Here is a 13,482-nt window from a genome sequence, read left to right as displayed (position 1 = left end):
TTTGCATTTTTGTAATGTTTACTTAATCTTGCAGACAATGGCACATGGACCCAACTATGGCTGGTGTCTGATTACCACGAACACGGATCACTCTTTGATTACCTGAACAGATATACAGTTACAGTGGAAGGAATGCTAAAACTATCATTATCTACTGCTAGTGGCCTTGCACATCTTCACATGGAAATTGTTGGGACGCAAGGTATGTTTCTACTGATGTGATGTAATTACTGTATGGCTGGCCACAAAAAAATGTGGTGCTGAGTTGGTACTCTTATTTATTAACTGAGTGGATAATAAATGTAGATAATAACCAATACAACCCTGAAATAGTGTGTATAATTGAAAATTATATATAACATTTATCATGTCTGATTGTAGCTGACAGTGTCTGACATTTCATAGTATGCAATTGTTATGTACAAAAAAAGAAACGAAAGCACACTTTTGTCTTGTATTATACTGTCAAATTAGATTATTTGTATTATTTCATAAATGAAAGTATTTGCAGCCAGGCATCCCCAAGCAGTTAAAGGAACATTAGTCACCTAAACTACTTTAGCTAAATAAAGCAGTTGTATTGTATAGATCATTCCCCTGCAATTTCACTGCTCAATTCACTGTCATTTAGGAGTAAAATCACTTTGTTTATGTTTATGCAGCCCTAGCCACACCTCCCCTGGCTATGATTGACAGAGCCTGCATGAAAAAAAAAAAATGGTTTCACTTTCAATCAGATGTAATTTACCTTAACCCCTTAAGGACACGTGACATGTCATGATTCCCTTTTATTCCAGAAGTTTGGTCCTTAAGGGGTTAAATAATTGTATCTCAATCTCTGAATTTAACTGTAATCACATACAGGAGGCTCTTGCAGGGTCTAGCAAGCTATTAACATAGCAGGGGATAAGAAAATCTTAATTAAACAGAACTTGCAATAAAGAAAGCCTAAATAGGGCTCTCTTTACAGGAAGTGTTTATGGAAGGCTGTGCAAGTCACATGCAGGGAGGTGTGACTAGGGTTCATAAACAAAGGGATTTAACTCCTAAATGGCAGTGAGGCTGCAGGGGCATGTTCTATACACCAAAACTGCTTCATTAAGCTAAAGTTGTTCAGGTGACTAGTGTCCCTTTAAAACAAACAAAGGCAAACCGTGCCCATAAGAAACAATGTGACTAGATTAAACAATGCATATTTTTTGTAAATAGCAATGTGTGTGTGTGTGTATGTATGTATATATATATATGTATGTATATATATATATATATATATATATATATATATATATATATATATATATATATATATATATATATATATATATATATACACTATAATTTACACCTATAATGGCATACCATTTGCAATAGTAGACAACCCAAGATATTGCAAATGGGGTATGCCCAGTCTTTTTTACTAGCCATTTGTTCACAAACACTGGCCAAAGTTAGCCTTAGTATTTGTTTGTGTGTGAAAAATGCAAAAAACGCTAATTTTGCCCAGTGTTTGTGACTAAGTGGCTACTAAAAAAGACTGGACATACCCTGTTTGCAATACCTTGGGTTGTCTAGTATTGCAAATGGTATGCCATCATAGGGGTCTGCCGCGAGGGGCTCCCTGGGTGTCCCCCCAGCCGCGATCGGTTTCGACCTGCTAAGCTTGACAAAGACCTCTTAGCAGGTCCAAACATTGCTGCTCCTTTTGTTCTATTAAAACTGTCTGCTGCTCTAACTCCTTGAGTGCCTGGAGAATTTCTTGTGCTGTGTTGCTCAATGTCTGACATTCAATAATGTCTACTGAAGTGGATCATCACCTGGAAATGATATCCACAGAAGTTAGCCATCCACTATATTGGAATCTGGCGGGCGAGCGGAAATATAAGAATATAGGATAGATATACAGGGAGTGCAGAATTATTAGGCAAGTTGTATTTTTGAGGATTAATTTTATTATTGAACAACAACCATGTTCTCAATGAACCCAAAACACTCATTAATATCAAAGCTGAATATTTTGGAAGTAGTTTTTAGTTTGTTTTTAGTTATAGCTATTTTAGGGGGATATCTGTGTGTGCAGGTGACTATTACTGTGCATAATTATTAGGCAACTTAACAAAAAACAAATATATACCCATTTCAATTATTTATTTTTACCAGTGAAACCAATATAACATCTCAACATTCACAAATATACATTTCTGACATTCAAAAACATAAAAAAAACAAATCAGTGACCAATATAGCCACCTTTCTTTGCAAGGACACTCCAAAGCCTGCCATCCATGGATTCTGTCAGTGTTTTGATCTGTTCACCATCAACATTGCGTGCAGCAGCAACCACAGCCTCCCAGACACTGTTCAGAGAGGTGTACTGTTTTCCCTCCTTGTAAATCTCACATTTGATGATGGACCACAGGTTCTCAATGGGGTTCAGATCAGGTGAACAAGGAGGCCATGTCATTAGATTTTCTTCTTTTATACCCTTTCTTGCCAGCCACGCTGTGGAGTACTTGGACGCGTGTGATGGAGCATTGTCCTGCATGAAAATCATATTTTTCTTGAAGGATGCAGACTTCTTCCTGTACCACTGCTTGAAGAAGGTGTCTTCCAGAAACTGGCAGTAGGACTGGGAGTTGAGCTTGACTCCATCCTCAACCCGAAAAGGCCCCACAAGCTCATCTTTGATGATACCAGCCCAAACCAGTACTCCACCTCCACCTTGCTGGCGTCTGAGTCGGACTGGAGCTCTCTGCCCTTTACCAATCCATCCATCTGGCCCATCAAGACTCACTCTCATTTCATCAGTCCATAAAACCTTAGAAAAATCAGTCTTGAGATATTTCTTGGCCCAGTCTTGACGTTTCAGCTTGTGTGTCTTGTTCAGTGGTGGTCGTCTTTCAGCCTTTCTTACCTTGGCCATGTCTCTGTGTATTGCACACCTTGTGCTTTTGGGCACTCCAGTGATGTTGCAGCTCTGAAATATGGCCAAACTGGTGGCAAGTGGCATCTTGGCAGCTGCACGCTTGACTTTTCTTAGTTCGTGGGCAGTTATTTTGCGCCTTGGTTTCTCCACACGCTTCTTGCGACCCTGTTGACTATTTTGAATGAAACGCTTGATTGTTCGATGATCACGCTTCAGAAGCTTTGCAATTTTAAGAGTGCTGCATCCCTCTGCAAGATATCTCACTATTTTTGACTTTTCTGAGCCTGTCAAGTCCTTCTTTTGACCCATTTTGCCAAAGGAAAGGAAGTTGCCTAATAATTATGCACACCTGATATAGGGTGTTGATGTCATTAGACCACACCCCTTCTCATTACAGAGATGTACATCACCTAATATGCTTAATTGGTAGTAGGCTTTCAAGCCTATACAGCTTGGAGTAAGACAACATGCATAAAGAGGATGATGTGGTCAAAATACTCATTTGCCTTATAATTCTACACTCCCTGTATAGAGCAAGGGTTCTAAAAAAAAAAAAAAAAAAAAACCTGGCTCCAAATTTGCCAAGCCCTGTTAACTAAGCTAGCAATAATTAAAATTAAACGGTCTTGCAAAAATCCATTGTTGAAGTTATTCAGATTGTGCATTGCAATCTAACAATAACGGTTCAGAGCTACAGGGCCGCCATCAGAAAGGGTCCTAACACAGCTTAAGGTGTGGGCCTCCTGGTGCCTGCCATCAAGCCCCGCCTCCAAATCCCGCCCATAGGAATAGACAAAAAGTACACTGACACACAGAAAGATACACACATACTGAACAGACATACACATACAGGCATCCTGACACACACCTACTGAAACAGACACGCACATATACAGACACATGCATAAGGAGATACACATGCATACTGACATACAGGCACACACACACACACTGATGTACGTACATACATACTCACATACAGACACACATACATACACATAAATACATACTAAATACATACAGGCATACATACATACATATATACTGACATACCCATACAGATAGATATATACATGCAGACAGATATATACATGCATACATACATACAGACAGATATATACTGACACAGACATAGATATATACAGACATACATATACACACACACCCTCATTTTTCAGCCACCCTCCTCTTCCTTTCCTTTTCGTTGCAGGAGGGTGGCTGGGCATGATGGGAGCGGATGCCTCTCCTCGGCTGTGTCTCTCTCCCCCCCCCGCGCGGAGTAAGCTGGGAGGAAGGGACTGGCCGTCACTTCCTCCCAGCAGCACTTGCGGTGCAGCTGTAATTTTTTTTTTTTTTTTTTTTTATAAAGGTGCCCCGGTCACGCTCTTACACGGCTGCAGCTGACCGGACCCCTGAAGATATAGATGCAGAAAGAAAAGTCCTTCGCTCAACTCCCATCACTACTGGGGGGCTGCAATGACTACAGTACACATCAGCCCCAATACATAGTAAAAACCAAAGAAAAACATGTTACTTGCGCTCTATCCTTTATCCCTATGTATTTTTAAAAACAAATGGAGGTCTTTTAGTTACCTCCAATGGCCATGAGAGGATTGAGCCCACCTGTCACATCAAGGCAGACCCCCCCTAGGTGGGTCCTAACTCTAACCATTAACCTTGCTTCCTTGAGCCTCTGGCAAAAATCTCTAATGAGACAGAAAGGGGTCCCGCCCAAATCCCGCCCATAGGAATAGACAAAAAGTACACTGACACACAGAAAGATACACACATACTGAACAGACATACACATACATGCATCCTGACACACACATACTGAAACAGACACACACATATACAGACACATGCATAAGGAGATACACATACATACTGACATACAGACACACACACACACACACACACTGATGTACATACATACTCCCATACTGACATACTGACACAGACAGACAGACAGACAGACAGACAGGCATACACAATGAGATACATACAGGCATACACAATGAGATACATACAGGCATACACAATGAGATACATACAGGCATACATACACAATGAGATACATACAGGCATACATACACAATGAGATACATACAGGCATACATATACAGGCATACATACACAATGAGATACATACAGGCATACATACACAATGAGATACATACAGGCATACATACACAATGAGATACATACACAATGAGATACATACAGGCATACATACACAATGAGATACATACAGGCATACATACACAATGAGATACATACAGGCATACATACACAATGAGATACATACACAATGAGATACATACACAATGAGATACATACACAATGAGATACATACACAATGAGATACATACACAATGAGATACATACACAATGAGATACATACACAATGAGATACATACACAATGAGATACATACACAATGAGATACATACACAATGAGATACATACACAATGAGATACATACACAATGAGATACATACACAATGAGATACATACACAATGAGATACATACACAATGAGATACATACACAATGAGATACATACACAATGAGATACATACACAATGAGATATATACAGGCATACACACACAATGAGATACATACAGGCATACAGATATATACACACACACACACCCTCATTTTTCAGCCACCCTCCTCTTCCTTTCCTTTTCGTTGCAGGAGGGTGGCTGGGCATGATGGGAGCGGATGCCTCTCCTCGGCTGTGTCTCTCTCCCCCTGCGCGGAGTAAGCTGGGAGGAAGGGACTGGCCGTCACTTCCTCCCAGCAGCACTTGCGGTGCAGCTGTAATTTTTTTATTTTTTTTTAAAGGTGCCCCGGTCGCGCTATTACACGGCTGCAGCTGACCGGACCCCTGAAGATATAGGGCTCATCGGGTGGCCCTAAATGCTTGGGCCACCTGATTGGCCCCGGTGCAGATGCACCTGCGGCAGTTTCGCCGCTGGGCCCGTGACAACCCTGATGGCGGCCCTGCAGAGCTATCTTCTACTGTTCTTGCAATTGCTGTTAGCAAATGTTGAGTAATTTCCAGCACGGGGGTTTGGTACAAGATTAAACTAAATGGACAGTCTTCACACAGATGCACACAATAACAGCAGTCTGCATTTTACCAAACACTTCGATTATACAAATTTTGATGATACAGATGCCGCTGACTTTTTTTTAAAATTTATTTTTTTAATCTGGATCTTGCAATTCAACTGTATCTAAATTAAATTTAAAAAAATTCAGTTACAAAAATGTTCGAACATCATACCTCTTCACTACAAACTTTGAACCCCAGGTGTAGAGCATAACAAGGCCTCCCCTTTTATCAGCCTGTTTCATCTCAGTAGCGTTGTCTCTGTGTAATTCTTGTTTTCTTTTTTTTTTTTATTTAATTTTTCTTTTAGTATACTTTACAGTATGTATGTTCTCTAAAATATATATATATTATTTTTAAAAAAAAATTTCTCTAGTGCACCTGATTTAAAATGTGATGGATATAATGTAGATTTCTGTTTTCAAAGGGTTCTTACATAAATATTAACCTTTCTTTATACCACTCTTTATTTCTGTTCTTTTGCTTAAATAAAAACATTTTAGTGTTGCATTCTCCACAAATTTGTTTATATCGATAAGGCATAAAAGGGATTGAACGTCTTTGTGGAAGCAAATTTGGTGGGGGGGGTACTGTTTTACTCTGGATACTTCGCTAAACACAAATATTAGTGTTTCAAAACAGTAAAATGGATTACAATGATTATATCATCATTGAAAGTGACTTTTTTTGCATTTTTCACACACAAGCGGCACTTACACTGACTATTGTTGTGATACGTTTTACGGTTTTGAAACACTAATATTTGTGTTCAGCAAAGTTTCCTGAGTATAACAGTACCCCTCATGTACGTGTGTATATAATTTGCAATTATTTATATTCATTTATACATAGATATATAGAATGTCATTCTAAGTGTATTTTGTTATATGTATATATTTGTTATCCATAATCTTGCCTGGGTGCAAACCTCAGCGTAGGTATCAATATTCAATTGTAATAAGGTGCACTCACAGGGCTTCTTCAATAACCCCTATAGGGTCTTAACGTCGATTGATGAGAGTTCTACACATGTAATTCACATTTACGAATAAAGCACGTTATTGAAGAAGCCCTGTGAGTGCACCTTATTACAATTGAATATATATATATATATATATATATATATATATATATATATATATATAAACTATGCAATTTCTGGCACTCTTCCCAAATAATAATACATACCAGGTGCTTCTCTGTGCAAAATACTATAAACAAAGCAAGAAATGAGAGCACTCCATGGATTTGGTAAATCAAATTACTGTATTCAAATAGCACGCAAAAAAAATCGACGTTTCGACCGTCTAGCGGTCTTTATCATTTCTTTTTTTGTATATATATATATATATATATATATACACAAATCCAGAGAACCCCTGCACTCCAACTTAAATAATAGGAAAAATTACCTGGTGCTCTGGTGGCTAAATAGTATAAGATACAAAATTACCGGCACTCAAGGATTGACAGTACTTCAAATCTTCATTTATTTCGAAGACAAAAAACGACGTTTCAGCTCCTCTCCTGTATCTCCTCTCCTCCTCTCCTGTATCATCAATTTTGTAATATATATATATATATATATATATATATAAATTTCACCAGTCCCCCTGCAGGCAGATTTAAAAAGGCAGCTATTGGGATCCTTAAGAGTGAACACATGGCCCACGGGGGCCTAATTTGCAGTGGAAGGACTGTCTGGGCTGTCAGGCAGTCCTCCCGAAAGCGAATTGCCAGGAAGGTCCATATCATTAGCGATCCAGGGCTCAACGGCTTTAAAGCGGGACGGCAAAGAACGGTGTTAAGGGGTTAATTGTGTAATGCGTAAATTCTTTTGGATATGTTAAAATGCCTGTGTGATCTTCTTGTTCATTATCTGTATTTGTTTTTTTGTCTTCTTCCTGACCTTCATCCTCTAAAATTCTTTTTCAACTTTTTACCTGCAATTTTACAGGATTATTTGTACAATGGAAGGAACACATTTGTACCTGATTTTATAAGGCCTTATATGGGTTATGATTCCCCTCTCATTTCATAAAGAGGTTGAGCCATATATTTGCATACATCTCGAATAGAATGAAGAGAGGAAGAGAACCTTACAGAATGTGTGCAAGAAAATTTTTCTTTTTAGCAAATTTCATCATAATCTGGGTCAGACGAGGCAAATCCAAGGCAACACGTTGCAAATGAGGAGTGGATATAGAAAAATTTGCCAGCTCTGCTCTGTAGGTTTTCCCCATGCGGTTTGCTGGGTGCAAAGGATATAGATGTAATGATTGTAAGGTCGTTCAGATGGAGGCTTCCATTTGCCAGATAGAGAGAGATGATTTATAGATTTAATCCTATTTTTCATACCTTACAATAGCTATTTGTTAAATATATATTGATAACTGACCAGTGTTAAAATCCCAGGAAGTGAATGTTCTCATTTGAAAACATAATCAATATAGCTCATCCCGTGCCTGTTTTTTTTTTTTTGTTGTTTGTTTTTTTTTTGTTTTAGAGGATCTCAAAATGCAGCATATTATATGTATTTACATGTTTTTGTGTGCCAGCTAATTCATACATTCTTGCTAAGTTTGCTCGACTTATGTAAACTATGACTAATTTGTAAATGTCTGAGTATATTTTTAGAAAATGTTAAAATATCATCATAAACGAGGTTTCCTAATTTTTAATAGGTAAGCCAGCTATTGCCCATAGAGATTTAAAATCAAAAAATATATTGGTTAAGAAGAATGGAACCTGCTGCATTGCTGACCTTGGACTTGCAGTCAGACATGATTCTGCTACAGATACTATTGACATTGCACCAAATCACAGAGTGGGAACAAAAAGGTATGTATATTACTTTAATTATCTGCAGTAGGTTTAAAAAATATTTTAATTATGTTCTTGGTAGGCTTTATTAATATTGTTTGAAGTTACCAACTCCTCTCCTCCAGACAGTTTTCGTATATTTAGATTCAGTTAATCACCGGGAACCCATAATGAGTAAACAAGGCTTGGTCATGGTGAGAAATAGATTGCTTGGGTTCCAGCTCAATTTCAGCAACTACGTGATTACAGGAAAACTGTACTACTCATACTTTTAAGTGCATTAGTGTTTCCAGCCCACCACCCCCATGTTATGCAGTATAATGAATGTTAGTTGAGTTGAATCTGTTTCTCTAATGTTTCCATTCACTGTACTCCCAATTTGTATCAGAATTTGGGTAGAAATAAGAAGCTCTGACAGTTTGAAAATTAATTTTTAATATGTTATAGCCTCATAAAAAATTACAGATCGTAAGACACAATGCTCTCATGGGCAGGGAGAGTTAATGCAGTAAAAATGATGGCCTTACCTAAACTACTGTATTTATTCCGAATGTTGCCTATAGATATTCCACAAACTTTTTGTAAAAAAGCTCAAGCGATAATTAACAGCTGTATCTGGGAGAACAAGAGAGCGAGAGTAGCGAAACATACCCTATACAGACCGTTCCAGATGGGAGGGATAGGGGTACTGCACGTGGCCACCTATCGCTTAACAGCCATACTAACCCAAGCAGTAAATCTCCATGCAGATACTGGACAATTACTTTGGGTCAACATGGAACGCAAACAATGGCCTAGTGAGGCTCTCCTGGAGTATATGTGGTCCCCACCAATCAAACGGGGGAAAACACACACCCTCTTTTCCACAACGAAACTGACTGTAAATATATGGGATAGGTTTTCTAGCCATTCAATCTTAAAATCCTAGATTCCATTGACTGGCTCCATTAAGTGTCATGTCCACAGTTTTACCATGGCTACCACTATCTAAGTGGGCAGAAGCAGGCATCACCAAAATCATTCCCTTTGCGGAGCTCCAACAGAAGTACAGTCTAGCCCCTAGATATGTATTCCCCTACCTCCAAATTAAGAGTGCACTACTAGAGCACATAGATAGGGCTACTGAGTTCAGTGATGGGGAACCAAGTCAGAAATGTGATCTCCTTCAGACGTGTTGGAAACACCCCTTCAGACCTAAGTTACTCTCAAAGTGTTACAAAGCGATATCTAACTACCCAACATCCCTGTCTGTCATGTCCCAATGGGAGAGGGAAAGCGAGAAGACTCTTACCCCCCTCAAATGGCTCGCGCTGGTCAATGCACTGGCTGGACATACTGCGTGTTATTCTCATGTAGAGGCCCATAGAAAGCTGATGTACCGATGGTATCTGACACCGGACAGTTTTTTTTTTTTTGTTTTTTTTAAATCACATTCTGTATATGCCCACGAGTTCCAGACTATAAAATTTGAATTATATTCATAAATGAGCTTTACATCCTTTAATTGCCATTTAGTAGTACCATTAGCCATAAATGTGTTCTAAACTAGAACAACTTTAGAGAAGTCAAAATGAATAACATTTTTGGCTTATCTTCCTTTCTGAGAAAGCACCAATGTTTTTCATGACGGAAGCTGCTCATAGCTGGGTATGGCACGCATGTGACTTCAGTCTGAGCTCTCTAGTTGGAACATTAAGACAAATAAAATTTCTACATCGATGATATAGATTTATGGCTGCCTTAGGCCCAGCCAAGTGTGAATATGTGCACTACCTCACGTTTTCACCTAGCTTACCTAATACATGCATAGAGGCACACACCGTCCTATACATAGATCCACAATCACATGTATAGGGTTTTGGAAAATAAAGTTAATGTTCGCAAAGTGTGGTAAGGAAAGAAGACTGAAGCCGCAGTGTTCCTGGACATTGGCTTACTGCACAGCTAATGCCATAAATTCAATTTGAAGGAATCATACAGTGTACAAAAATGTATATAAAGATATTTGATTTGTCTGTAATATGCTGAAAACAAATATTGTATGGTATATAATATAAATGATCAGTAGTGGTGGATGTAGCAATACCCAGTGACCATAATATCAAGAAGAAGGAACATGAGTGAAGGAGGAACTAGAAACATGTGGATAGTTGAGGAGGAGTAGTCCCAGTTGTGATATTGATACTCTGGGATGTAACCCCAAAGTTGGGGGGCGTGGCTTCAGCAGATTTCAGGTGGAATGTCTGAGATCTCTGTCCAGAAGAGTCCAGTCCAAGGGCTGGAAAGTCCACAGGCTTCCAGCCTTTGGTTAGAGGTTGCAAGAATGAAAAATACAGAAAACATACCACCTGGAGGTACTATAACTTGCAATGTATAGTACTTCTTAACCTGACTGGTTTCTCATTTTATAGGTACATGGCCCCAGAGGTTCTTGATGACTCCATAAATATGAAGCATTTTGAGTCTTTTAAGCGTGCTGATATCTATGCAATGGGATTGGTTTTCTGGGAAATTGCCCGTCGCTGTTCCATTGGAGGTAAGTAAAGTTTTGCTGCTACACGTTTAAAGGGAAGTCCAAGTTAAACATTTATATTTGTTATGCACTTGAACAAGGCAATTTAAATTAAAAAAAAAAAATTCAAAATGAATTTCCAAAAGTCCTAAAACCTACATCTTCTGCAGCTATGAATATCCATCCCCTTTCTTTTCCCCAGGAGTAACTTGCTTGTTCATGCTGTGTAGTGTCCAATCAAATGCTTCTCATAGTAGAGGAGCTTTGTGGACACATTGAGCACATGTTGATGCTATAAAATATAAATGAAAATAGATATTGGTTAAATTATATAATATTAAATAAATACTAAATGTGTGATGTATGTGGACTGTTTACAAATGTATATACACAAATCACATTCTCTCAATCATGACTGGTGAAAGGATTATTATCCTCCATTTTGATGCATTGTTTGATGCAGTGTGAAAAGAGAAGAGATGTTTCTGACCGCTCACTCCTAGCTCCATGCTTTGAATGCAACCCTGCACTCTCTCCCCTGCGGTCGCAGATAGACCTTCCCTAGCTCCATGCTTTGAATGCAACCCTCTCTCACTCTCTCCCTACTGACAGATCTCCGCTGCAATATCATCCATGTATGAACTCAAAACACTCTTCCCCAGGCAGGCAGTACTTTGTCTGATACTCTGCTAGAAACTTTGTTAGAAAAATGTAAAAGCAAAAAAAAAAAAAGAAACCCAGAAGAAAGGAATCATTATATGCTAAATTAGTATTTATTTTCTGGTTTTTTTTTTTGGTTTTTTTTTGTACAGGAATCCACGAGGATTATCAACTCCCTTATTATGACCTTGTACCATCTGACCCATCTGTAGAAGAAATGAGAAAAGTGGTCTGTGAGCAGAAACTAAGACCAAACATTCCAAACAGATGGCAAAGTTGTGAGGTAAGCCACTCCTTAGTGACTGTGTAAAGAAAACCGATAGAAAATGACGGTTCTGATCCTCTTTACATTTATCTGAAATAGCATCTACTTTAAATTAAGACAGGTGGTTAAATTAGTGCATCAAGATTAAATTGTTTGGAGCCATTTAATTCTGTAACTAAACTTTTAATATTTGGGTATTAGAGGAAGGAAATAGTTCTGAGAGAAAGAAAAGTCTGAGCATCTCTCATTAGACAACTATCATTATAAAATTTATATGCAGACCATTATTATTGATTTACCAGCCACAAACTTATAAACCTAGGGATATGTAGGGTGATGTAGCCCCTCAAAATGGATTGTTAAATAATATAAATATAAATTAATGTTATATTTATTAAAGGACCACTTCAGCTCAATGAAGTGGTCTAGGTGCCAGGTCCCCCTAGTTTTAACCCTGCAGCTGTAAGCATAGCAGTTTAAGAGAAACCGCTATGTCTATATTGAGGGCTAATCCAGCCTCTTGTGGCTGTCTCCCTGACAGCCACCAGAGGCCGCTTCCTCAATGCGAAAATCGCATTGAGGATACGCTGGACGTCCATAGGAAAGCATTGAGTAATGCTTTTCTATGGGTGGTTTTAATGCGTGCGCGACTATAGCCACGCATTCGGAGTGGACGTCGGCAGCAGGAGGAGAGGTTCACCAGCGCCGGGGGAGCCAGGTGCTGGATTAAGGTAAGTGGCTGAAGGGGTTTTCTTGTATTAGGAGTTCAAAGGGTTCTGATTTATTAGGTTGCAGCCCTGTTTTGATTCTCTTTGTATTCAGACAAGCAATAATACTTGCTTTAGTGGGTATAATGTAACTTAAATCTTTCATATATTTCTTCTTTTAATCCTTCTTAACTAAAGGAATTAACCCATGCGTTATAAATGATTATTAAATTATGCAAAATAAGTACCATAATAGACGTATTAAAGGCACTTAAACAGCAGCACCTGCACAGAGAAGTATTACAGTTGAGCAGGAAGAATGTTCAACAGTAGGAGGCTTTTCATTTTATCCACATTATACTTGTGCCATAAACCAGGTTCTAGCAGGAGTTTATGGAATATATTATCTGCAACCCATGGTTATGCTCTTTTAGAATGAAGGGAACTACACAGTAATATGATAATGAAAATA

At 38.5% G+C, this 13,482-nt stretch overlaps 1 protein-coding gene across 1 annotated transcript in view; it reads left to right on the top strand.

Moving 5' to 3' along the window:
• TGFBR1 (transforming growth factor beta receptor 1) overlaps nt 1-13,482 on the top strand; it is a 49,115-nt gene that overhangs the window by 34,198 nt on the left and 1,435 nt on the right. Inside the window, exons 5-8 of the mRNA XM_063451920.1 lie at nt 35-202; nt 8,728-8,884; nt 11,278-11,402; nt 12,191-12,321. Of these exons, the coding sequence (XP_063307990.1) occupies nt 35-202; nt 8,728-8,884; nt 11,278-11,402; nt 12,191-12,321 (581 nt within the window). The remainder of the gene's footprint in view (nt 1-34; nt 203-8,727; nt 8,885-11,277; nt 11,403-12,190; nt 12,322-13,482) is intronic.

This window comes from Pelobates fuscus, chromosome 4 (genome assembly GCF_036172605.1).
Source record: "Pelobates fuscus isolate aPelFus1 chromosome 4, aPelFus1.pri, whole genome shotgun sequence".
In the NCBI taxonomy this organism is placed as follows: domain Eukaryota; kingdom Metazoa; phylum Chordata; class Amphibia; order Anura; family Pelobatidae; genus Pelobates; species Pelobates fuscus.
Note: the sequence above shows the minus strand (reverse complement) of the source record. Positions and strands in the feature narration are given on the sequence as shown.